Source organism: Mobula birostris, chromosome 13 (assembly GCF_030028105.1).
Source record: "Mobula birostris isolate sMobBir1 chromosome 13, sMobBir1.hap1, whole genome shotgun sequence".
NCBI lineage: Eukaryota > Metazoa > Chordata > Chondrichthyes > Myliobatiformes > Myliobatidae > Mobula > Mobula birostris.
Window position 1 is genome coordinate 8,022,659 of NC_092382.1, and position 27,439 is coordinate 8,050,097.

At 45.1% G+C, this 27,439-nt stretch overlaps 1 protein-coding gene across 5 annotated transcripts; it reads left to right on the forward strand.

Annotated features, from left to right (window-relative positions):
* Positions 1–373: 373 nt before the first annotated feature.
* Positions 374–27,439, forward strand: LOC140208321 (uncharacterized). 5 transcript variants are annotated; one of them, XR_011888732.1, is made up of 3 exons: positions 374–507; positions 1,239–1,299; positions 26,522–27,439. XR_011888732.1 is itself a non-coding variant. In XM_072276907.1 (2 exons), exon 2 carries the CDS (start codon positions 19,166–19,168, stop codon positions 20,384–20,386), a length of 1,221 nt encoding a protein of 406 aa, XP_072133008.1. In that variant the 5' UTR covers positions 374–507; positions 18,767–19,165; the 3' UTR covers positions 20,387–22,140. The 5 variants fall into 5 exon arrangements, 3 of the variants coding, with proteins under 3 accessions (XP_072133008.1, XP_072133006.1, XP_072133007.1); XR_011888731.1 differs by having other exon boundaries at positions 23,652–27,427; XM_072276907.1 differs by lacking the exons at positions 1,239–1,299; positions 26,522–27,439 and adding an exon at positions 18,767–22,140.

The window sequence follows — 27,439 nt, forward strand, 5'->3', positions numbered from 1 at the left end:
GACACCGGAGGCGCTGTGGGGAGCTCCGACCACGGGTGGTGCTGTGGAGGAGCTCCGACACCGGTGGCGCTGTGGAGGAGCTCCGACACCGGAGGCGCTGAGGAGGAGCTCCGACACCGGTGGCGCTGAGGAGGAGCTCCGACACCGGAGGCGCTGTGGGGAGCTCCGACCACGGGTGGTGCTGTGGAGGAGCTCCGACACCGGTGGCGCTGTGGAGGAGCTCCGACCCCGGTGGCGATGTGGGGAGCTCCGACCACGGGTGGTGCTGTGGGGAGCTCCGACACCGGAGGCGCTGTGGGGAGCTCCAGCCACTGGTGGCGCCGTGGGGAGCTCCGACCCCGGTGGCGCTGTGGAGGAGCTCCGACACCGGTGGCGATGTGGGGAGCTCCGACCACGGGTGGTGCTGCGGCGAACCTCCCGCTTAACGCAGTCGCTGTGCCGACCGCAGCCGTCGCCGGCGGTCCTCCTGTTCAGGCGGTGGTGAGGAAGGACCGATCCCGCTTTTGTGTAAGTTGGGGGCTGACTGCAGTGCGAAAGGGCCGGGACCGACTTCTGCCGGACGGCTGGAGGCTCCGGGCTCTCCGGTCCCGCAGCCCCGATTTTAGTTTTGCACCCGAGCCCGGGTGGTGGGATCAGTTGTTGTTCCCAGGCTGGGAGAGGGTTTGGGGCGAAGGGTATCTGTCTGTGTGTGGGTAGAGGTTATGGGTGGACTGTGGGTGTGGGGTGAGTGGAGGGAAGGGTGTGGGACCGTAGTCGGGTGGGGTTGCTGTTGTGAGAAACTGGGATGATCGGACGTTCCGTGACCCGGGTCGGTCAAATAAAGTTGTCAACGGGAGGATCTGCTCCGTTGTATCGGACGCTCGGGCATCCTTTCAATGAGCAACAATCTCTTTTCAAATTCATCACTGTCTAATCTTGCTGTTAACATCGTGTTTGTTACAAAGCCCCAGAGTCTGGGAACAGCTGTCACAGTCATGGGCTGTTGGTGCAGACTGGGATGGCGGTGGGGTGTCAGTGACCTCTGTATCAGAGAAAAACACGGGTTTGTACAGCCGCTTGTGATATAAATGTCCTTACAGTGAGTTCGGATCCGGTGGGATATCTGGAGTTTGGAAGGGGAAAGGAGAAAGGAAGGGGCTGAAGTGGGAGAGTTTTAAGCAGCGAAACATAGTCCGGGGTGGAGGAGTACAGGAGCTGTCTGAGAGATCGTTTTAATTGTTTTTTATATAATCTCACAGATGGTGACCGAGGAAGAAGCTTTTTGAGGGAGGATACCCAGAGATCAGCAGGTCACACAAGGTATCAAGAGAATGACAGTGATGTGATGTCCTGTGTCATGAGTATAGACAGTCATCTCAAGTGAGGAGTGTGTGTGGAGATGCAGTTCCACTGGGATCAGGGAAGTGTCCATCTATCTGGCTGAGTGTACAATCTTTGGGATTCACTGCCCCGAGGGTGTGAAGGCTGGGTGCATCTGAGGTGGAGAGAGATAAGTATTTAAGAGAGTGAGGGGGATGGCCACAAAAGTACAGGTCAGAAACGGCAGTGTTAAACAATCATAAGATCATGAGATACAGCAGGAGAATTCCTCCTCATTTCTGGTCTAAATTGATTTCCGTCTCATCTGAGAGTCTGCCCCCTGGTCCTGGGCTCTGCACTATGGGAAACATCCTCTCACACCCTCTCTATCTTGGGTTTTACAGTATTCAGGAACTTACAAATTCCAGCGGGAACAGACACAGAAACATCAAACACCATGAGCTGTGATCTTGTTTGGCAGCCTCATGTGCAGCACCTTGTTAAAGACCATCTGAAAATCCAAACAAACAGCATCCACTGCCTCACCTTTGTCTGTCCTGCCTGTTGTTTCATCAGAGAATTCCAACAGATCTGTCAGGCAAGATTTCTCCTGAGGAAAACCATGCCTACTTTGGCCGTACTGTATTATGCACCTCCAAGTGCCCTGAATCCTCATCGTTAATGGATCCCAACATCTCCCCACCTACTGAGGTCAGAATAACTGTCCTATAATTTCCTTTCTTATCCCTCCCTCCCCTCTTAAAGAACGGAGTGGCATTTGCAACTTTCTAGTTCGCCATAACCATTCCCAAATCTAGTGATTCTTGAAAGATCATTACTCATTCCTTAAGAGAAACATGAGGGGGAATTTCTTCACTCAGAGGCGGTGAGGTTGTGGAATGGGGTGCCAGAGCAAGTGGCAGGTTCGATTTCAACATCTCAGAGAAGTTTGGATGGGTTCATGGATGGGAGGGGGGAATATGGTCCCAGTGGAAGTTGCTGGAACTCAGCAGATTGATGGGTTGGCACAGACTAGATTGGCCGAATGGCATTATTCTGTGCTGTCGTGCTCTATGTCTTTAATGTCTGCACAAACTCTTCAGCTCCCTCTTCCTGAACCCTTGGGTTTACACCATTTGGCTGGGAGTCTTATCTACCTTCAGACCTTCCAGCTTCCAAAGCACATTTTCTCCTCTGTAATAGCACCTATTCTCACTTCTGCCCCGATATTCTTGAGGTCTTGGCATTTTGGTGGGAAAAAAAGATGCGAAGCCAGGGTAAGGGATGTAGAGGGGACAGGGGAGGAAGAAGTCCAAGGTGGGAGGTCATGGGTGAAACTGGAGATGGGGAGGGGTGAAGTAATATACCCAAGGATAAAGTTTTCCTCAACAAAACCAGGATTCAGCACTCCATGCCGCCGTGTGTAAGACTAATAAGAAGTACACAATACTAAAGTTAAATGAAAGCACTATCCAGAAAAATGAAGAAATGGTCACTATGGAAGATGAAGTTCACCATTCATGTCCCTCCAGAGAGACATCCTGCGATCTGAGCAGACAGATTCCACGCAAACTGAGAAATGATTATGCTTTGCGATGCCTGCACCTCAAGTTTTACCAGCTGGAGCTGAGAAACAATAATTATTATAGGTTGACAAACTCTCTGTAGACGGACGATCGCTGGACATGAAGTCTTGGTTTCCAGAACTGCACGTGGCAATGAATTCCACAGATCCACCACCCTCTGTCTAATCTCACCTTCGTTCCAGAAGGACGCCCCTCTGTTCCGAAACAGTTTCCCCTGGTCCTAGACTCTCCCACCATGGGACATACCAGTCTACTCAGGTCTTTCAACATTCGATAAGTTTCAATTATATCACCTTTCATTCTTTTGAATTTCAGTGAATACAGGCCCAGAATCATCAAATGGTCTTCATAGGATAGGACATTCAATCCTTTAGACTCTCTCCAGTCTTAGCCCATCCTTTCTAAGATAAGGGGTGCAAAACTGCGTACAATAATCTAAGTGAAGCTTCACCAATGCTTTATAAAGCCTCAACATTAAGTTCTTGCTTTTATATTCTAGTCCTCCTGAAATCGCATTTGGCCTCACTGCCGCCTCAACTTATAAATTATCCTTTAGGGAATCCTGCACAAGGGCTCCTAAGTTTAGACTATTTAGAAAATAGTGTACCCCAGTATTTCTTTTCCCAACGTGCATGACTATACGCTTCCCTACACGGTATTCCATCTGCCATATTTACACCCATCCTTGAATCGTCAAAGTCCTTTTACAGCCTCTCTGCCTGGTCTTTTATAGCCTCTTTTATAGCCTCTCTGCCCGGCCCTCCAGCTATCTTGATATCATTGGCAAACTTTCCAATAAAGCTATCAATTCTGCCATCCAAGTCCTGTGGAACATCACTAGTCACCGGCAGCCAAACAGAAAACGTCCCCTTTATTACTATCCTTTGCCAATCAGCCACTGTTTTATCCATACAATAATCTTTCCTGTAATGTCATGGATTCATAACTTGTTAACTAGCCTCATGTGTGGCACCTTGTCAAAGACTTTCTGAAAATGCAGATGTACATCATTAACCGATTCTCCTTTGTCTAGCTTGCTTATAATGACTTCAATAAATTCAAAGAATTTCAATACACTTTCTAGGCAAGATTTTCCTGGAGGCAAACATGCTGAGTGCCGATTTTATCACGTGCCTCGAAATGCCCTGGAAACACATCCCCAACATCCGACTTCAATATCTACCCAACCAGTGAGGTCAGACGAACTGTACTAAAATTTCCGTTCTTCAATCTCTCTCCCTTCTTGAGTAGTGGAGATACATTTCTGAATTTGCAGTCTTCCGCAACCATACCAGACTCACTCCACTGATTCTTGAAACTTCATTGCTCATCCCTCCATAATCTCTTCAGCCACCTCTTCCAGAACTCTGGGATGTACACCATCTAGTCCAGGTGATCTATTTACCTTCAGACCTTTCTGTTTGCCAGGAACCTTCTCTCGAGTAACGACAACTTCACACACTTCTGACCACTGACATCTGGACATACAGCATCCCACTAGGTGCATCCACAATGAAGACTGGTGTGAAATACTTATTCAGTTCAGCCGCCATCTCCTTGTCACCCACCCTCCCCAGGCATCGTTTTCCCCCGGTCCGACATCCACTCTTGCCTCTTTTACACTTCATAGACCTGAAGAAACATTTGGTATCATCTTGTAACTTCGTATTCCATCTTTTCTTTCTTAATTAATTTTTTAGTTGCCTCTTGTTGGTTTATAAAAACTTCCCAATCATCTAGCTTCCCACCAATTTTTGCTCTGTTATATGCCCTCTCTCTGGCTTTTATGTTGGCTTTGCCTTCTCATTAGCCGTGGTTGTATGACGCTCTCTTTAGAATAGTCGTTCCTTTTTCAATGTATATATCCTGTGTCTTCCGAATTGCTTCCCGCATTTACAGCCTTTGATGCTTTACCGTCATCCCTGCCAGTGTTTTTTGTCTGTTATCAAATTTGGCCAATTCCCCTCTCATTCCTCTGTATTTGTCCTTATTCCACGGTTATATTGATAGATCTCACTTTAGCTTCTCCTTCTCAAATTTCAGTGTGAATTCAATTATATTAAGATCATTCTCTCCTCAGGGTTCTTTTACCTTAAGTGCTCTAATTCGGTTCATTGCACAACACCAAATCCAGAATAGCTGATCCCCAGCTGGGCTCAACATGGTGAGCAGTGACCAGTGATGTGCCTCAGGGATCTGTTCTGGGACACTTACTCTTCATCATATTTATAAATGACCTGGATGAGGAAGTGGAGGGATGGGGTAGCAAGTTTGCTGATGACACAAAGGTTGGTGGTGTTGTCAATAATGTGGAGGGCTGTCAGAGGTTACAGCGGGACATTGATAGGCTGCAAAACTGGGCTGAGAAGTGGCAGATGGAGTTCAACCCAGATAAGTGTGAGATGGTTCATTTTGTTAGGTCAAGTATGATGGCAGAATGTAGTATTAATGGTAAGATCTTGACAGTGTGGAGGATCAGAGGGATCTTGGGGTCCGAGTCCACAGGATGCTCAAAGCAGCTGCACAGGTTGACTCTGTGGTTAAGAAGGCATACGGTGTATTGGCCTTCATCAATGGTGGAATTGAATTTAGGAGCCGAGAGGTAATGTTGCAGCTATATAGGACCCTGGTCAGACCCCACTGAAGAGTACTGTGCTGAGTTCTGGTCGCCTCACTACAGGAAGGATGTGAAAGCCATAGAAAGGGTGCAGAGGAGATTTACAAGGATGTTGCCTGGATTGGGGAGCATGCCTTATGAGAATAGGTTGAGTGAACTTGGCCTTTTCTCCTTTGAGCTACAGAGGATGAGAGGTGACCTGATAGAGGTGTATAAGATGACAAGAGGCACTGATCATTTAGGGCAGTCAGAGGCTTTTTCCCAGGGCTGAAATGGCTGCCACAAGAAGGCATGGGTTTAAGGTGCTTGGGAGTAGGTACTGAGGAGATGTCAGGGGTAAGTATTTTACTCAGAGAGTGGTGAGTGCATGGTATGGGCTGCCGACGATATTCCAGATAACTGTGTATCAAGAGTTCCGATGAAGGGTCTTGGCCCAAAACATTGATTCCCATCGATAGATGCTGCCTGACCTGTTGAGCTCCTCACATACATTGTCTTGTTGCTCTAAACTTCCAGCATCTGCTGTATCTCTTGTGTCCCATATACTGGTACATTTCTGGAAAGGAGACACAGGTAGGCAGAGAGGGTGCTGTGGCTGTGTTGGTAAAAAGTCAAATCAAATCAAATCATCAGAAAGGTGGCGTAGGGTTGGAAAGCAAACATTAAAAAAAAATCACCCAACAGTCTGATAGAATTTCTAAACTATCTATTTTCATCAAAAATAAACATGATTATATGAGTATAACGAGTATATATGAAAGTCTGATAAAAAAAAAACACAGGCCAGAAAACTTAATTGAGAAGCCAACTCAGAAAAATGTATTACCACTATGGAAGAAATAACTAACCAGTGGAATGAGTATCACCCTCCTTGGGAGGCATCCCAATGATCTGAGCAGATGAAATGGTGACAAGGAAGCATCGAGCCCCTGACTGAGAGTTGGAGACCTCTTCCCAGAAACAGAGGGATTCCTCGCAGAAATACAGGCCAAGGTGGTTAACAAAGAAAATAAATCAAAAATGCATAAAATACAAACAAGCAAGGTGATTAATGCAGAAAATGCCAAGAGAAACCAGACACAGTCCAACACATTCTGGGATCCTGCAGCAGTTGAACTCAATCGGATTACGTACACAGGTACAATCAAATAGCAAATATCATTCACTAAAACCTTGCTTTAAAATATAAACTTATGAATGACCACCGTAACTTCATAAAGGCACCATAAATTCAAGCCTGATCCGGTTTTAGAGTCAAAATCTCACAATTTATATGATAGTCAATACATTATTTCAGATAGGACAATCCATAATAACCATCCAGATATAATATTACAGGATAACCAAGCAGGAACAACTCCCTCAATAGATAAAACCATTCCCAACACACACATGTTCCTCGACCAGTGGAGCACCTCACCACAGGCATTGTTTCTGTCATCAGTCAGACAACCAAATTACTTTCTCTGTCAATCAGCTTCCAAATGTTGCTACTCTGTCATTTATTGCCACACCCCGCTGCTGATTCCCTTCTCCTCATCATACGTTCTTACCCCGACCATCGTCCAGAGCCCCAAACTCTGCCCTGTGCAGACTCGCCTCTGGTTTCTGACCCTGCTCCGTTCAACATCCAACTAATGGCTTCTCATTCTGTTTTCAGTCTTGAGAGGACAGTGGCTTTTTCTAACAACCCTGGCAGCTATGTAGGATGCTGGTCAGAACCCACTTGGAGTACTGTTGTCAGTTCTGGTTGCCTCACTACAGGAAGGATGTGGAAACCACAGAAGGGGTGCAGAGGAGATGTACAAGGATGTTGCCTGGATTGGGGGGTGGGGGGGACATGCTCTCTGAAGACAGGTTGAGTGAACTCGGCGTTTTCTCCTTGGAGTGAAGAAGGATGAGAGGTAACCTGACAGAGGTGTATAAGATGATGCGAGGCATTGATCGTGTGGATAGCCAGGGGCTTTTTTGCCCCAGGGCTGCCACAAGAGGACACAGATTTAAGGTGCTTGGGAGTAGGTACAAAGGAGATGTCTGCGGTAAGTTTTTATGCAGAGAGTGGTGAGCGCCTGGAATGGGCTGCCGACGACAGTGGTGGAGGTGTATACGATCAGGTATTTTAAAAGACTTTTGGATTGGTACATGGAGCTTAGAAAAGCAGAGGGCTATGGGTAACCCTAGTAATTTTTAAGGTAGGGGCATGTTTGGTAAAACTTTGTGGGCTGAAGGGCCTGTATTGTGCTGTAGGTTTTCTATGTTTCTTTGTTAACCCTTCAGAAGCAGGGAAAATGACCTATAATGTGGAAATAAGAAGGTGAACTACCAATGTCATTCTTCCTCAGCCCAGGGATTTGAGGGGTGAAGAACATGTCAGCTAGAACTGCAGTCAATTTGACTTCTTCAGTCTGCAGAAAATTCAAGGGGAACCCCTTCATCCACACAGTGGTGACTGTTTGGAACCCATCACCACAGGGAGAGCAAGAGGGGAACAACAGGGGAGGATTTAAAAGGACTATCGTGGAACAGAATCACTGGCAGGGTCCAGCTGGCCTGAGTTGACTCTTTACTGTACACTAGGTGCATTATAAATTCACTAAGTACCAGAGACAAGAATTCGAACAGAACTGATTTATTTGCCTCAGATCCAGGATATTAAACAACAGTCCCATTAAAGGTGAATGTGCAGCAGAAGAAACTCCTCCCATGCCCAGTGACCAGGGCGCAGAACTGGGTGTGGTGAGCAGCAGCAATAATTGCAGAGTTCAGCACCGACAGTCACTCTCGAAATTGCATTCAGCAACGGTGATGGACAAATATCCAGCATTCAGCTTATTGAAACTTCCTCCCAGTGTGAACCCGGTAGTGTGTCACAAGGTTAAATGACTGAGTGAATCCCTTCCTACATTCACAGCAGGTGAACGGTCTCTCCCCAGTGTGAACTCAATGATGCACATTTGATGGAGATGGCTGAGAGAAACTCTTTCCAATGTTTGAACAGGTGAAAGGCCTCGATCCAATGTGAACTCGTTGGTGTCTCTGCAGGTGGAATGACCGAGTGAAATCCTTCCCGCAGTCTGAGCAGGTGAATGGCCTCTCTCAAGTGTGAACTCTCTGATGTACCTTCAGTTTAGATGATGAAAGGAATCCCTTCCCACAGTCTGAGCAGGTGAATGGCCTCTCCCCAGTGTGAACTCGCTTGTGCACCAGTAGGTCGGATGACTGAACGAATCCCTTCCCGCAGTCTGAGCAGGTGAACGGCCTCTCCCCAGTGTGAACTCGCTGATGTACCTTCAGGTTAGATGACCAAGTGAATTCCTCCCCACAGTCAGAGCAGGACTGATGATTGAGTGAATCACTTGCTCCAGTTCTTCAGTATCTGGACAGAGACAGAAAAACTGGTGTATTGTTTTGAAGATTCCTGCAGAGAGATTCCTTGTCGTTTTTAATCTGTAAAAAGATTTACAAAATCCATCAATGGGTGAAGGACATTTCAGATGAGATCACTCGAGTTGCCAAGGTGTGAACTGACTTCACACTGTTACAGTAAGGATCAACCCAAGTTGGAAGGAGAAATCATCTTCTAACTGGGCACAGTGTTGGTATCTGGAATCAAACTCCCTGATGCTCTTCCTGTCTCAATAAGAATGGGGCATTTCTGCCATCTCAAATCTCTGACTTGGCTCAGTTTGACTCTCTCTATTGGTATTATTCCCTGTTCCCACTGAGCTGTATGGGTGCCTGGCCCCAAAGGAACTGAAACACTCTCACACAAATAGCCTTTGTTGACCTGCAGCTGGGACCTTCTTTTATGCACTGTTAATTTAAAGTGCCGCAGTTTTAATGCCATATAAAAATTTGCTGCTGAGATGAATGGTTGGTCTGTTAAAAGGAATTAGAGTGAATATTAGTATTATTTCAGGTTCTTGTCACAGTCATAGAAAAGTACAACACAGAAACAGACCCTTTGGCCCATCTAGTTTGTGCTGAACTATTTAAATGTTTTATTCCCATATCCCTACCATCCAGGTACCTACACAAACCTCTTAAATGGTGAAACTGAGCTCGCATTCACCACTTCTGCTGGCTGCTCATTCCACACCTGGATGACCATCTGTGTGAAAAAGTTTCCCCTCATGTTCCCCTTAACGTTTCACCTTTCACCCTTAACCCATGGCCTCTGGTTGTAGTCCCACACCATCTCAGTGGTTAAAGCCAGCTTGCATTTACCCTATCTATAACCCTCATAATTTTGGTACAATTCCATCAAATCTTCCCTTAATCTTTTACATTCCAAGGAATAAAGTCCTGACCTGTTCAATCTTTCCTTATAACCAAGTCCTCCAGACGTAGCAATATCCTTCTGAATTTTCTCTGAACTCTTTCAACCTCTTTTACTTCTTTCTTCTAGGTAGGTGACCAAAACTGCACACAATAGTCCCAAGTTAGGCATCACCAATTTCTCATACAGAGTCAACATAGCATCCATCTCCTGTACTCAGTACATTGGCTTATGAAGGCCAATGTGCCAAAATCCTTCTTTCTCCAGCAACTTTTGCATCACCACAGTACACACAGGTAACAACAGTTTCTGTATTGTACATAAATATTTCCCCTGAACCCTCCCCCAGGTGACTGACGGTGGTGAACTCAGTGATGGCAATGCCAATGAATATGAAGGGAAGGGCAGTAGTCTGTCTCATTGGAGTCTGGCACATTTGCGATGTGAAAGCTACTTGTTGCCCAGGACAAGGTGTTGGATATCATTATGGATCCAGAGAGAGTGGGTCAAAACATGTTCTCACAGGTAGAAAAGTCCAGAACAAGAGGAGGTGGAACAAGCAACAGACACAAAATGCTGGAGGAACTCAGCAGGCCAGGCAGCATCTATGGAAAAGAGTACTAATGCTGAGTTCCTCCAGCAATTTGTGTGTGTTGCTCGGATTTCCAGCATCTGCAGATTTTCTCTTGTTTGTGACTGGAGGCAGAACAAAGGTGATTTTCTCAACAGCTGATGTGAAAGATTTTGTGCCCTTTCTCCGAGTTCCCGATCCTTGCATTTAGACAGCTGGAGCTCAGCTCTGTCTGAGAGACCCATCGGTTCCCATTCCCTCATCAGCCGGAAGCCCCCTGGGGCCCGTATAGTGATCGAGAGAGAAAGGGAAGAATCGGTGTTGGAAAAAGTCCGACCAGAGAATCGTTCTTACCTGCAATCGGATGCACACGAGGCCGGTTGTGTACTGTGCGCATGCGTGATATTCGGGAACATCGGCAACCCTGACGCCAGCGCATTCAATCGGTGAGTCAGCGACTGCGTAATTTAAACGCTGGGCTTTCTGGGTAATCATGATGCCATTAAAAGTGTCTGCAAGCACCGGTTCCATGCCCATGGATCAGTGTTTGTATGTACAAAAAACTCAGCACCTGTTTTAATGCAGACAGCAACTCCCATAAACAATATACTGAATATCAACAGGCATTCCCTGTGTTTCATGCCAAAGTAAAACCCTCTTACAATGCAGATATAAAAAACAAGAGATTCTGCAGTTGCTTGACATGTACACACACAAACACACACGCAAAATGCTGGAGCAACATCCTGGACCGAAGTGACTGTAATGTGCTGTAGGTTCCTGTGATTCTATGTAATTCAGCGGAAGTCTCTTCTCCCAGGGAGTGGTGACTTGTTCCAACCTGTTATCACAGGGAGAGTGAGAGCTGAACGGCAGGGATAGATTTTAAAATACCTGTGCACCAACAGTTTCGCACTGGGATTCGACCGTTCATCTGCTCCGTGTGTGCGAAATGACTCATTCACTTAATCCACTTTATGATGCTCCGGTGAGTTTACAATAAAATAGAGGCCACATTTCTGTCCGGAGTGAGCAAACAGGTTTACTCAATCATCCCAGCTGGTGCAACGCCAGCAACTTCACATCAGGGAGGAACTTCAAATCAGCTCTATGTTAAATATTTAGCCATCAAGGTAACTGAGGGACTGTTAGAAACATAGAAAATAGGTGCAGGAGTAGGCCCTTCGGCCCTTCAAGCCTGCACCGCCATTCAGTATGATCATGGCTGATCATCCAACTCAGAACCCTGTACCTGCCTTCTCTCCATACCCCCTGATCCCTTTAGCCACCAGGGCCATATCTAACTATCAATCCCCCTCTCCATTATTTAATCAGTTCAACATGACTTGCCTTTCATAAATCTATTTTTTCTGTTATTGTCACACTTTGTCGAAGTGTTAGTTCTGAGACTGATTATCATTTGCAAGGCTTTCCTACACTGAGGTTAATCTGCCTGATCTAGGATTGCTAGATTTATCCTTGCATCTCTTTTGAGCAAAAATACTGTATATCCTATTCTCTTGTCCTCAGATGCACCCCAAAGCTGTAGATGTTGGACCACAACTTCGCAGTTTCCTCACATACAATCTATCTGTACCAGATGATTTATCCACATTCAGTTCAGCTGGCATTTATGGCAAATCCTCTTTTTCAACATCTCCCCAGAACAGAGCCTCATCTTCCTTTTCTGTTACTGTCAAAATCTGCAGTTCTTGCGGCTGCTCATCCCACCCAGGACCGAACCATAGTCACTGAGCATTGGAGGAGTCAGTTCTGCTGATGTTAGCCCTAAACTAGAGTGGTGTTTAATATTATGGATCTGTGAAAGACAAATTAGGTCTGTATCAAACCCGTGTCTCAGGTACTTACTGTCTCTACCACACTCACGATGTACAGTAGAGAGGCCACTCGGCCCATTTAGTTCCTGCCCATGTTTCTGTTCCATATCAGTATATCACAATCTATCCCTGCCATTTCCCTCTCACTCTCCCTGTGATGACAGGTTACAACATGTCACCACTCCGTGGGATAGGAGATTTCCCTTGAATTTCATAGAATCATAGAAATCTACAGCACATTACAGACCCTTCGGCCCACAATGTTGTGCCGACCATGTAACCTACTCTAGAAACTGCTTAGAGTTACCCAGCCGTATAGCCCTCTATTTTCATAAGCTCCATGTACCTTTCTAAGATTCTCTTACAAGACTTCATTGTATCCACCTCCACCACCGTCGCTGGCAGTGCATTCGACACAAACACCACTCTTTGTTTAAAAAAACTTAGCTCTGACATCTCCTCTGTACCTATTTCCAAGCAGCTTAAACCTATGCCCCCTCGTGTTATCCGTTTCAACCCTGGGAAAAAGCCTTTGGCTATTCACACGACCAATGCCTCTCATCATCTTATTCACCTGCAAGAAATTTTCTGCATGCTTTTCTCCAGGCTGAATAAGACGATGAGCTCACTGTGGTTTTAACGTTCTTCAGGGCTCTGGACTAAGGTGCTGAAGCTCCTTCTTCCCTGCTCTTTTCAACGTTTTGGGTCATTTTCACTAATTTCAAAGGACTGTGTCTCAGACAGCTGGGTTGTTGCAATGTGCCTCTAAAGTCTGACAGTAGACGAGCGAGTGAATCATTGATGGAGCAGAGTCAGAAAACAAAGAGTTGTCAGCCTGATTCAGGGCTTTGGGGCTCCAGAAAGAGATGGGACAGAGTTTACAAGGAGGAGGAGGAAGAGAAATCAGGCCGGCAGGCTATAGCTACAAATGAAAGATCAGAAACATTTTGAAACAGTTTGATTGGAAGAAAAAGGTGGTTAATTTCTGTAAATTAGTGGTGGAAATCAACAGATCAGGCAGCAAATGTGGAGTGGAATAAATAGACAACGTTTAGGACGAGCCCTTTCAGCATACCTAGACTGTGTACTCCTCTGCTTAGTTTCTGCCTGAACTGCAGAGTTCCTCTAGCATTTTGTGTGTGTGTGTGTGTCTCTGTACTGTATTTCCAGCAACTGCAGAATCTCTTGAGTTTTATATCTACATTTGTACGAGGATTGTACTTTGGCATTAGATACACAGTGATATTGAGTATATTTTTTACGGGAGCCGCTTTCTGCATTAAAACAGCTGCTGAATTTTCTATATGCACAAAAAAAACTGAGCTATGGACGTGGAACTGGTGTATGCAGAAACTTTTAATGGCACCATGATTAGCCATAAAGCCGTGCGATAGAAATTTCGCCCATGCCGCAGCACCGATCAAATGCGCAGGCGTCGGCGTTGTGACGTTGCCGAATATCACGCATGCGCGCAGTATATGGAAGGCCTCAAAAGACCGACAGCAGGTAAGAGCGCGTCCCCGGGGATGAGGGAGAAGATGAGGGGAGACATGGAAAGGGGAGAGCGGAGGGGGAGGGACAATTGCTGTGATCTCCGGGCACCATGACCCGCAATCCCGGGACAGTCCTGCTCTCTTCCCTCTCTCTCAGCCCCACCATCCGTACACGGGCCCCGGGGAGCTTCCGGCTGATGAGGGAATGGGAACCGATGGGTCTCTCAGACAGAGCTGAGCTCCAGCTGTCTAAATGCAAGGATCGGGAACTCGGAGAAAGGGAACAAAATCTTTTACATCAGCTGTTGTGAAAATCACCTTTGTTCTGCCTCCAGTCACAAACAAGAGAAAATCTGCAGAGAGGGCACAGTTTTAAGGTGCTCGGAAGCAGGTACGAAGGAGATGTCAGGGGTGTTGTGTTCTCTATACGTACCGTGGGTTACTAATAACAAACCATATTCTGCAGAATTGATCTTTTATTTAACAGCAGAAAAAAACAAGTTTTACACTGCCATGCTTCTTGATAATTCTTCATTTCTGCGCATGCTGGGAACTCTGCCCAGTCAGGTCCTGACACGTGACATCACCACAAGGGGTGAGTTTTTTACACAGAGTGGTGAGTGCGTGGAATGGGCTGCCGGCGACTGTAATGAAGCCGGATACAATAGGGTCTTTTAAGAGGCTCATGGATAGGTACATGGTGCGTAGAAAAATAGAGGGCTATGGGGAACTCTAGGTAATTTTTATAGTAAGTAATGTCTGGCACAGCATTGTGGGCCGAAGGGCCTGTATTGTATTTGTTGTATAAATGGGGAAGTCACTTACCCATGACCTCTGGTTGTCGTCCCGCCCAACATCAGTGGAAAAAGCTGCTTGCATTTACCCTATCTATACCCTCATACCTTTTTAAACTTCCAACAAATCATCAAAGCAATGTATAATATCCTTGTTTATGCTTAGAGCCTTTTTTAGATGTATAAAATGATGAGGGGCATTGATCGTGTGGATAGCCAGAGGTTTTTCCCCAGGGCTGAAATGGCTAACACGAGGGGCATAGTTTTAAGGTGCTTGGAAATAGGTACCGAGGGGATGTCAGGGGTAAGTTTTTTTTACACAGAGAGTGATGGGTGTGTGGAATGCACTGCCAGCAGTGGTGGTCGAGGCAGATACAATAGGGTCTTTTAACAGCCTCTTAGGTAGGTACATGGAGCTTAGAAAAATAGAGGTCTATGTGTTAGGGAAATTCTAGGCAGTTTCTAGAGTAAGTTTCATGGTTGGCACAACATTGTGGGCTGAATGGCCTGGAATATGCTGTAGATTTCTATGTTCTATGTTGAACAGCAAAATTACTTTGGCTACCCTACAATGCTCTGATAACTCTCCCATTACTAAGGATGATTTAATTATCTCTGCTAGGGCCCCAACTATTTCTGCACTTGCCTCCCGTAGGGTCCGAGGGAGTACCTTGTCATGCCCCGGAGATTTATCCACCCTAATCTGCCTCAGGATAGCAAACATCTCCTCTTCTTTAATCTGTATAGGGTCCACAATTTTAATGCTGCTTTTCCACACTCTCATTGACACTCTGTCCATCTCCTGAGTAAATGAGATAAAAAAAAATTAAGATCTCACCCATCTGCTTTCGTTCCACACATGGATTGCCATTCCGGTCTTCCAGAGGACCAACTTTATGCCTTGCAATCCGTTTGTTCTTAATCTATTTCTAGAATCCACGACAATTATCCTTTATCTTTTTTACGAGGGCAATCTCATGCTTTCTTTTAGCCATCCTGATTTATTTCTTATGTTTTCTCTTGAATTTCTTATACTCCATAAGAACCTACCTGCCTATCTCTGTTATGCAACTCCATTTTGTGCTTCACCAGGTTCTCAATATCTCTTGAAAACCAAGAGATACAGTTTCTATCTTTATCTTTTATTCTGACAAGCACATACCCACTTTGTGCTTACAAAATTTTGCTTTGAAGGCCTCAATTTACCAAGCACACCTTTGCCACAAAGCAGCCTGTCCCAGGCCACAGTTGCCAGATCCTAGTATCTAAATTCCAGGTGTTGATCCATGCTCTGAACACATCCGCCTTTCCTACGCTGCTCCCTGTATTGAAATATACAGGGCTCAGCATATTCACTGCACCATGCTTAACTTTTTCATTCCTGTCTTTGTCTGAGGACTGAACAACAACTGTCTCCACAACGTCTCCAGTATCTGTTCTGTTATTCAGGCTCCCATTCCCCCTGCAACTTTAGTTTAACCTTCCCCCACCCCCACCTCCCACCATGCAGCTCTATCAGCCCTTTGTGCTTCATCTGCCAGATCAATAAAAAGGAGGTGCATACCAGGTACAGGCAGATAGGAACAAATGGGGTACGTATGAAGTACAGGAAATTCAAGTGAACACTTATGAAAGACAAAGAAGGCATGAGGTTGCCCCAACAGACATGGTGAAGGAGAATCCTCATGGATTTTGCAGATATGTTAAGAGCAAAAAGGATTGCAAGGGGGAAAAAAAAAATAATCCTATGCAAGATCAGAACAGTAGTTTGGATAGGTGTGGACTGATTAAGGATAGACATCAGGGCTTTGAGCATGGTAGGTCATGTCTAACCAATCTTGTAGTTCTGATCTGAGACAAAATAGATGTGGGAGATTTTTTTTTGCATCCGTATTTACACAGGAGATGGTCACAGAGTCTATAGAAGTGAGGCAAAGCAGCATCAACTTCATGGACCCTGTACAGATTACAGAGGTGGAGGTGTTTGCTGTCTTAAGGCAAATTAGCGTGGATAAATACCCAGGGCCTGACAAGTTGTTCCCTGGGACTCTGCGGCAGACAAGTGCAGAAATTGTCGGGGCACAAGGACAGATATTTAAATGATCTTTAGAGACAGGTGAGGTACTGGAGGATTGGAGGACAGCCAATGTTGTTCCGCTGTTCAAGAAAGGCTCTAAAAATAAACTAAGAAATTGTACATTGGTGAGCTTGACATCAGTAGTGGGAAAGTTATTGGAACGTGTGTGCAGGAACTGGAGATATGCTGTAAGTATTTGGATAGGTGTGGACTGATTAAGGATAGACATCAGGGCTTTGAGCATGGTAGGTCATGTCTAACCAATCTTGTAGAGTCTCTCGAGGAAGTTATCAGGCAAGGCAGTGGATGTTATCCACATGGACTTGAGCAAGGCACTGGACAAAGTCTCATATGGGAGGTTGGTCAAGAAGGTTCAGTCACTCAGCATTCAAGATGAGTTAGTAAATTGGATGAGACACTGTCTTTGGGAGAAGCCAGTGTGTGGTAGCATATGGTTGCCTCTCTGACCGGAGGCCTGTGACTAGTGGTGTGCCACAGGGATCAGTGCTGGATCTGTTATTGTTTGTCATCTATATCAGTAATCTGGATGATCAGCAAATTTGCGGACGACACCAAGATTGGTGGTGTAGTGAACAGTGAGGAAGACTATCATGGCTGCTGTTGCGATCTGGACCAACTGGGAAAATGGTTTGAGAAATGGAAAATGGAATTTAATGCAGACAAGTGTGAGGTGTTGCACTTTGGTAGGACCTACCAAGAGAGGTCTTTCACTGTGACTGGTAGGGCACTGAGGAGTTTTGTAGAAGAAAGGGATCTGGGAATACAAGTCTTTAATTCACTGATGTTGGGGGAGTCCAGAACCAGAGGCCACAATTTGAGAATAAGGGGTAGGTCATTTAGCATGGAGTTGAGGAAAAACTTTTTCAGCCAGAGAGTTGTGGATCTGTGGAATGCAGTGGAGGCCAATTCTCTGAATGCTTTCAAGAAAGAGAGAGATCTCTTAATGATAGCAGAGTCAAGGGATATGGGGAGAAGGCAGGAACGGGGTACTGATTGTGGATGATCAGCCATGATCACAGTGAATGGCAGTACTGGCTTGAAGGGCCAAATGGCCTACTCCTGCACCTATTGTCTATTGAAAATGGTGTCATGGATGTGACGGAAAGAAAGACTTTGGCCCATTGGCCTTCATGAACCAAAGTACTGACAACAATAGATAGACGTTATGTTGACTTGTGGAAGACATTGGTGAGGCCTAATTTGGAGTATTGTGTACAGTTTTGGTCACCTACCTACATGAAGGTTGTAAAAGAGGTTGAAAGAGTTCAGAGAAAATTCACAAGGATGTTGCCAGGTCTGGAGGACTTGGGTTATTAGGAAAGATTGAACAGGTCAGGACTTTATTCCTTGGAACATAAAAGATTGAGGGGAGATTTGATGGAGGTATACCACTATTATGAGGGGTATAGATAGGGTAAATGCAAGCTGGCTTTTACCACTGAGATGGGGTGGAACGACAACCAGAGACCATGGGTTATGGGTAAAAGGTGAAACGTTAAGGGGAACATGAGGGGAAACTTCTTCACACAGACCGTCATCCGGGTGTGGAATGAGCAGCCAGCACAAGTGGTGCATGCGAGCTCAATTTCAACATTTAAGAGGTTTGTATAGGTACCTGGATGGTAGGGGTATGGGAGTGGGCAGATTAAATAGTTCAGCACAAACCAGATGGTCCAAAGGGCCTGTTTCTGTGTTGTAATTTTCTGTGACTGTGACAAGAACCTGGAATAATACAAAAATTCACTCTAAGTTCTTTTAACAGCTGTGCAGACCAACCATTCATCTCAGCAGGAATTTTTTATATAGCGTTAAAACTGTGGCACTTTTAAGTTAATAATACATAAAAGAAAATCCCAGATGCATGACAAGAAAGACAACTTGCCTGATACTCTTTCAGTTACTGTGGGGCCAGGCATCCATGCTGCTCAGCAATGGAGAGAGTCAAACTGAGCCAAGGAGCAAATCGGAGACGGCAGAAATGCCCCATTCTGATAGAGACAGGAAGAGCATCAAGGAATTGATGGTCATTCCAGATACCAGCACTGTGCCCAGTTAGAAGATGATTTCTCTCTCCAACTTGGGTTGAACCTCACTGTAACAGTGTGATGCCAGATCAAACCTTGAAAACTCAAGTAATCTCATCTGAAATGTTGTCCTAACCCAGTGATGGATTTTGTAAATCTTTTTACAGGTTAAAAACGAGATGGAATTTAGCTCCTAGGATCTCAAACACAGTTTTGCTGTCTCTGTCCAGATGTTTGAGAAGTGGAGCAAGGGATTCAATCGACCACCCTTCCAGCTCAGACTCTGGGGAGGGATTCACTTGGTCATCTGACTGACTGGCATGCCCGTCATTTTACACAGGGGAAAGGCCATTCACCTGCTCAGACAGTGGGAGTGGATTCAGTCGGTTATCTCAATTGAAGGTACATCAGCAAGTTCACACTGGACAAGGCCATTCATCTGATCTGTGTGTGAGAAGGGATTCAGTCGGTCATCCCACCTGTGGACAAACCAGGCAATTCACACTGGGCAGAGGCTGGTCATCTGCTGAATTTGTGGGGAAGGATTCACTCGGTCATCTGACCTAATGGCTCACCAGCGGGTTCACACTGGGGAGAAGCCGTTCACCTGCTCAGTCTGTGGGAAGAGTTTCACTAATTCATCCACCCTACAGGGACATCAGCGAGTTCACACTGGGGAGAAGCCATTCACCTGCTTAGTCTGTGGGAAGAGATTCACTCAGTCATCCAACCTACAGAGTCATCAGCGAGTTCACACTGGGGAGAAGCCGTTCACCTGCTCAGAATGTGGGAAGGGATTTACTCAGTCATCCAACCTTCAGAGTCATCAGCGAGTTCACACTGGGGAGAAGCCGTTTACCTGCTCAGAATGTGGGAAGGGATTCACTAAGTTATGCAGCCTACAGATTCATCAGCGAGTTCACACTGGGGAGAAGCCGTTCACCTGCTCGGTCTGTGGGAAGGGATTCACTAATTCATCTTCCCTACAGAGTCATGAGCGAGTTCACACTGGGGAGAAGCCATTCACCTGCTCAGAATGTGGGAAGAGATTCACTCAGTCATCCCACCTACAGAGTCATCAGCGAGTTCACACTGGGGAGAAGCCATTCACCTGCTTAGAATGTGGGAAAGGATTCACTCAGTCATCCAGACTGCTGGTACACCAGTCAGTTCACAGTGGGGAGTGGCCGTTCACCTGCTCAGACTGTGGGAAGGGATTCACTTGCTCATCTAAGCTAATGGCTCACCAGCGAGTTCACACTGGAGAGATGCTGTTCACCTGCTCAGTCTCTGAGAAGAGATTCACTGAGTCATCCAACCTAGTGGCACACCAGCAAGGTCACACTGGGGAGAAGCCGTTCACCTGCTCAGTCTGTGGGAAGAGATTCACTCAGTCGTCCCCCCTGCAGAGCCATGAGCGAGTTCACACTGGGGAGAGGCCGTTCACCTGCTCAATCTGTGGGAAGAGATTCACTCACCCATCCACCCTACAGAATCATCAGCGAGTTCACACTGGGGAGAAGCCATTCACCTGCATAGTCTGTGGAAAAAGATTCACCCAATCATCCACCCTACAGAAACATCAGCGAGTTCACACTGGGGAGAAGCCGTTCACCTGCTCAGTCTGTGGGAAGAGATTCACTCAGTCATCTAACCTACAGAGTCATCAGCGAGTTCACACCGGGGAGAAGCCGTTCACCAGCTCGGAATGTGGGAAAGGATTCGCTCAGTCATCCCACCTACTGGCACACCAGTCAGTTCACAATGGGGAGTGGCCATTGTTATGAATCCCCAGATTTCGTTTGCTGTGGACTGTCATTTTGAGAGAGAGAGGGAGATTAAGAATGGAAATCAGTCTGACTTGCATCTTGTTTGCATCGCTCACAGCTTGTTTAGTTTTAACCAAGAACACAGATACTCAGTCAGACGGAGATGAAGGAGGAAAAATGGAAGGTTCAAAACAAGGGAACTAGTGGCCAAGGGTCACTGTTTCGAACTTTCCTCTGCCCACAAAGGTGGGTTAATTATCAATTCAGCGAACATTCGATGTGTGGTTGTCACCTCATTTGATCCATAGGAGTGGATCGGATTTGGGGTATCCTGTGAAGACCACTTATGTGTTAACCCTTGCCTGGGTGTGGTGTGGAAATTCACTTGAAGGCGATATCCCTTGTGACAAGTCACTTTTGGTGATAATTTGTATGTGGATTTGGAACAACGACGGATGAAATCTACAGCGACTGTTCTCTCGTTTTACCACCATGGATGCTGTGGAATTCAACGTTATTGCCTTCTCTCGACATTTACCCTGGATTACAAATATCTCTCTCTCCTCAACTATTCTGTGGTTGAACTGAACTTTCATAGTTCACCATCTCAAGACTCCAAGCCTGGTTTCCCCTGAGCTCAATAGTTTGGGAGTTATATTTACCCACATATATACACATAACACTGTTAACTTTTGTTTATCTTGCTTAAGTTACTATATTGTTAGTAAGTACTAATAAAGATAGTGGACTTAACATCAAAAACAGACTCTAGGTGTAGTCTATTGCTGCTGACTCATTTCTAAAGTGTTACGGGGACAAAATTGGGGCCTGCATCCGATATAGGAAAAGATTTGGAGGCGTATTGATCAGTTATCGGTTTCATTGGAGAAATCCCTTTTGATTTATTTGTGTATGGAAAATCAGCAGCAATGGATGTTGATAGATGTCTGGAAGCACCAACCTCTAAGGCACTGAAGGATACCAGAAGGATTGAGTTGTTGAGTATTGCTAAGTGGTTAAAACTTGCTAAGGTGAAATTGACAATGAGGAGGTCACAGATGCAGAGGATAATAGCTGAACATTATGTATCTGAGGGTGTGTTTAAAGTGGAGGATTTGGAGGTGTTTCCTGAAAGTAAACCTAGTAAGCTTGGCCTCCTGTACAAGTTAGAAAAATTCAAGATGGAGGCTGTGGAAAGGCAGAGGCAGGTTGAGGCTAGAGAGGCAGGAAAACAGAGAGAAGAGGCAGAAAAACAGGGAGGAAGCAGAAAGACAGTGGCTGTTCAAGCTGGAAAAGATAGAGAGATTGCAGCAAAGGGGTCTAGCGTTAGACTCTGGTGATAAGTTTGAGGCCAGTCGGGAAGTTAAATTGGTACCTCCATTTGACGAGGCAGAGGTTGATAAATACTTTCAGCATTTTGAGAAGGTTGCTCAGGGTTCAAAATGGCCAAAAGAGGGTTGGCCTATTCTCTTACAAAGTGTAATTAAGGGGAAGGCTCAGCAAGCCTATTCTGCTTTGACAGTTGATGAAGCAGCTGATTATGAGATGGTCAAACAGGCTGTGCTCAAAGCTTACGAGTTGGTCCCAGAAGCATACAGGCAAAAGTTTAGAAGTTTGAGGAAATCTGTGAACCGGACTTATATGGAATTTGCTTATGAGAAGTTTGTGTGTTTTGACCGCTGGTGCACATATAAAAATGTAAATGATGATTTTAACAGCTTGAAAGAGTTGGTTTTAATTGAAGAATTCAAAATGTGCGTCCCTGATGACATAAAGATGTAATTAAATGAAAAGGATGCTGCCACTTTGCAGGAGTCTGCTAGATTAGCAGATAAGTTTGCTTTAACTCAAAAGGTTAAGTTCACCCAGAATAAGAGCTTCCAAAAGAGTAGCAGGGATAACCAGGGTAAACCAGAAATTAAAGCTGGGACTAGTGACGAGACTAAGGATGAAGGGAAGCAGTTGAAGGAGAAATATTCCGGTCTCTCTTGTTACTATTGTGAGAAAGCTGGTCATATGGTGGCTAATTGTTCTGTCCTGAAGAAGAAAAAGGAAAAGGAGGCAGTCCCACATGCCTGTGATCAGTATGTTGAAGCACCTATAAACCCACAGGGTTCTGAACATTCTGTTGAGGCTCAGTTAAGGACTGAGAGGTCTGACTGAGTTAAGAAGGGATTCGATCATTTTATGTCAAATGGGTTTGTATTAGTAATGGAAGGGTCAACCCCGCTACCAGTGAAAATTCTTCGAGATACTGGGGCTTCTCAGTCACTTATATTAGTTCGGTGATGAGACTGACACTGGTGAGGTAAATCTTATTAAAGGCATTGGGGGCAGCATTGTTTCTGTTCCATTGCACAAGGTAACTTTACAGTCAGGGTTGGTTTCGGGACCTGTTAGGATTGGATTATGCTCCAGTTTACCAGTGGAAGATGTTACTTTGCTGTTAGGGAATGACCTGGCAGATGGTAAAGTTGTTCCTGCAGTGCAGTTGACAACTAAGCCAACCACTGACGACCCACAGATGGATTTTAACATTTATCGCAATAACTCGAAGTATGGCTAAAAAGTCTGCCAATGCAGACAGTTCTGTGCAGCATGATTCTGATACCCATGATAGCCAAAATTGGGATTCGGGTTATGATGACTTGTCAGGGACCTTTCAGCCTTCATTGTTTCAACAGGATTCAGGTAGTAAGTCTGATGAGAAAGATTTATCCCTGTCTAGGAAGGAGTTTACAGAAGAACAGAACTGAGACCCTGAGATTGAAGCTTTATAAGAAACATCTTTCTCAGATGATGAGATTAAGAAAATGACAGTAGGGTATTATCTCAAGGATGGAGTGTTAATGAGGAAGTGGAGGCCACCTGCTATACCTGCGAGTGAGGAATGGGCAATTGTTCCTAAAGTTTATAGGACTGAAATTTTAGCTTTGGCCCACAGTATGCCCGTAGGTGGCCATTTTGGCATGAATAAAACTCTAAACAGGATTATGAAAGAATTTTACTGGCCGAATTTGAGGAAGGATATTGTGACCTTTTGCAGAACCTGTCACAGTTGTCAAGTTGTGGGTAAACCTAATCAGGTTACCCCAGTGGCCCCACTCCGGCCTATACCTGCATTCGGTGAACCCTTTTTCAAATTTTATTAAAGCTAAATATTAAAGCAATATTAAAGCTAAAACTGTGGCAAAGGCTCCTAACAAGTTTTTTAACTTTATTTGGTTTGCCTAAAGAAATCCAGTCTGACCAAGGAAGTAATTTTACATCTGGATTATTCCAGCAGGTAGTTTATGAACTGGGAGCTAAACAAATTACATCGTCTACGTACCATCCGGAATCACAAGAGGCTTTAGAAAGATTTCATTCTACCCTCAAAACAATGATTAAGACGTACTGTGTTGAAAATGGACAAGACTGGGATGAAGGAATACAACAGGAATTCTGCAGATGCTGGAAATTCAAGTAACACACATCAACGTTGCTGGTGAACGCAGCAGGCCAGGCAGCATCTGAAGGAATACATTTGCTTTTGTTCACCGTAAAGGCTGATTTATACTTGTGCGTTCGGGATACGCCATATCCTACACCGTAGGCCCGATTTAATTTTTGCGTAGCCCTACGCCATAGCGAGCATGCGTAGTTGTGTCTGCATCGCTCTGCACTTCACCAGCAAAATGCAAGTTGGTGGTGGGGTTTCTTTGACACTGTTGAGCTTCTTCGTGAGAGACATGGACAAGGAAATGCATTTCAAATATTTTCAGATGTTGGCAGGTAGATTGGACGATTTGGTTCATTGTCTCCAAGCATTTATTTCGCATCAGTGTACAGACATGGCGGAGAAAAGCAACCAGAAATGTGTAGGAGGAAATGCGATGCTACCAAGCGGACCAATCACAGTGGTTGCGGTCTGCGTCACCGCGACGCGTGAGTTACTTTTTTGAGGAGATGCCTGTCACCCTACGGCGTAGGGTACAGCGAGGGTACGGCGTACACTTGATGCATTAGTATAAATCAGGCTTAAAAGAGTCGGTACAGGAGTCACTGGGCTTTTGTCCATTTGAACTTGTATTTGGTCATAGAGTGAGGGGACCTTTGACCTTGTTAAAGGAACAGTGGATTGATGGGGAGGTATATGTTAACTTGTTAGACTATGTTTTGAATTTCAAAAATAAACTACACCAAGCCTGTAGTCTAGCCAGACGAATCTTAAAGATTTCTCAAAACAAAATGAAGTGTTGGTTTGATAAGCGGACTAAAACAAAAGAAAATACTAGGTGGGGGATAATGTGCTTGCCTTATCTCCAATGTTGATGGATCCACTTCAAGCGAAATTCAATGGACCGTATGAAATAGTCTCGCAAATTAATGATGTGAATTATGTTATTAAAACACACGACCGACGTAAGCTAACACAGGTGGTACACATCAATATGATAAAGCCTTATTCTGACAAGCAGGCACCATCGGTGAGTGTTGTCAAACATATCAATCTGGCAACCCTGAGAATGAAACAATTGACTTGTCTGAGACTTTACACAAGCCAAACATGGTCCCAGTTAGGCTAATGAACACTGTTGTTCTCGAAAACATTGACAACAAGTTGGCTCATCTGCAGCCAAAGCAACAACAACAGCTGAAGGAATTAATTCTGAAGTTTAAAGATTTATTTCCCGATGTTCCCAAGCAAACCACGGTCGCAGTACATGACATAGATATTGGTCAAGCCAAACCGATTAAACAACACCCATATTGCATGAATGTAGAAAAGTGTAAATTGGCTGAGCAAGAAATTGAATATATGCTGAAAATGGTATTATTAGGCCTTCAACATCAGATTGGAGCTCATCCTGCGTTATTGTGCCCAAACCTGATGGTAGTGTTAGATTTTGCACTGATTATAGGAAGGTAAATGCAGTAATAAAAACAGATGCCTATCCTATCCCTAGGGTGGATGATTGCATCAATAAGATTGGAAAAGGTAATTTCTTACAAAGATTGATCTGTTGAAAGGGTATTGGTGTGTTCCATTGACGGACTGAGGTAGAGAAATTTCTGCATTTGTGACACCTTCTGGGTTGTATAAATACAATGTTTCGCCATTTGAAATGAAATATGCTCCAGGAACATTCCAGAGAATGACTGCTCCTGTAATTCAAGAGTTAGGACACACAGATGCCTATATTGATGACTTCGTCACAGGGAGTGACACTTGGGAAGAGCATATCTCTGTAGTAGAAAAGCTGTTTGACAGGCTTTCCAGGGCCAACCTTACAGCTGACTCAGCTAAGAGTGAATTTGGCCATGCCACTGTGATCTGTCTTGGCTGTGTTGTAGGTCAAGGCAAGTTGGCTCCTGTGCAGGCAAAATCCAGGCCATTTCTGAAGTTCCTGTTCCGACTGTGTGACGAAGGCCCATCACTGATTACAGACGTCTCAGGGCACACTCGGTAAAACACTCAAAGGGTCATCCACACACATTATTCCCCTCTGTTATTGTGCTGAGTGCACGCGTCACAATAAATCAACAGTCACAATTTTACACTCATCCCCAGCAGTAACAGGTATGAAAAAAAGAAACACACTATGTCACAGTTTTATTATCTCAGGTCAATTTATTCATATTCATCTTTCCAGTAAGTGTTTTGACGAAGTGTCATGATAATCTGACGTCTCTCTCCTCCACAGTCACTGGGTCTGAAACAGAGCTGCTGCATAGAGCTGTCTTATATAGAGGCAGCAGCAACCTGCACAGGTGTGCCGATGGTGGAGGATACCATCTTTACCTGGGACAAGGGTTATGTTACCTAATTACTCATCTTGTGGTAAAGTTTTGGGGTTTATTTAAGTTATTTAACTGGGAAATGGTGAATCCTATGATGAAGTCTATGTGTTTATTGTGAGAACTGGTGGTAGAGTTTCAGATTGTGTGAAATGGAAGATAATTGAGTTAATTAGCTTTTGGTTAGTCTAGGGGGATTGGCTTAGCAGTTATAAGCCTTGGGTCGTTTTTTTTTCTGTTTAGTCTGAGGGTGGCTGTTAATCAGACAGGTGACAATTGCAAGCTGTATATATTTTGTTTTTCCACTATTTTTGTAAATGAAAGCACCTCAATCTACTTTTGCGACTCAAGCCATCTTGTTATTTTTCTTAGACAGATGACCCACAGATTTTGTGACAGACTGGTAAGAAGGCTCTTGGAAGGTTTCTGGGAATGGTTGGATATTATCGTAAGTTCTGGAAGAACTTTGCTGATATTGCTCTTCCTCTGACTATTCTCCTGAAGAAGAGTGAAAAGTTTGTTTGGACCGAGCCTTGTCAGGAAGCATTTGATCAATTGAAAGTTATTATTTGTGATTAGGCCAATCAATGGAGTGTCATCAGCAAATTTAATTAACAGATTGGAGCTGTGGGTGGCGACACAAGTCATGGGTGCACAGAGAGTAAAGGAGGGGGCCAAGGAGACAACCCTGTGGGGCGTGTGTGCTGAGGGTCAGAGAGACAGAGGTGAGGGAGCCCGCTCTTACCACCTGCCGGCCATCTGACAGGAAGTCCAGGATCCAGCTGCACAAGGCAGGGTGAAGGCCGAGGTCTCTGAGCTTCTTGTCAATATTTCACACCTTTGTATGGCTAAAGCTCTGCCCATGACTGCAAGGAACTGCAGAGAACTTTGGTCTCACCTGGAAACATCGTAGAAACAAGCCTCCCCTCTGTGGACTCTTCCTGCACTTCCCCCTGCCTCGGGAAAGCAAGCCGTGTACTCAAAGATGCCCACAACTTTGGACATTATTGCTGCAAACCCAATCCCCCATCGGGGAAGAGATACAAAAGCCTTAAAGTGCTTACCACCGGGCTCATGGACAGCTTCCTGCCTGCAGTTGTAAGCCAAATTAATGGTCTCCAGTCCAATAAAATGGACTCGACCTCACAATGTAACTCGACGTGACCCTGCCCCATATGTCTATCTGCACTGCACTTTCTCTGCAGCCATAATGCTTTGTTACAGTTATTGTTTTGTCGTATATCAGCTCAATGTACTGTTGTAATGTATCGATCTGTGTGGATGGTAGGT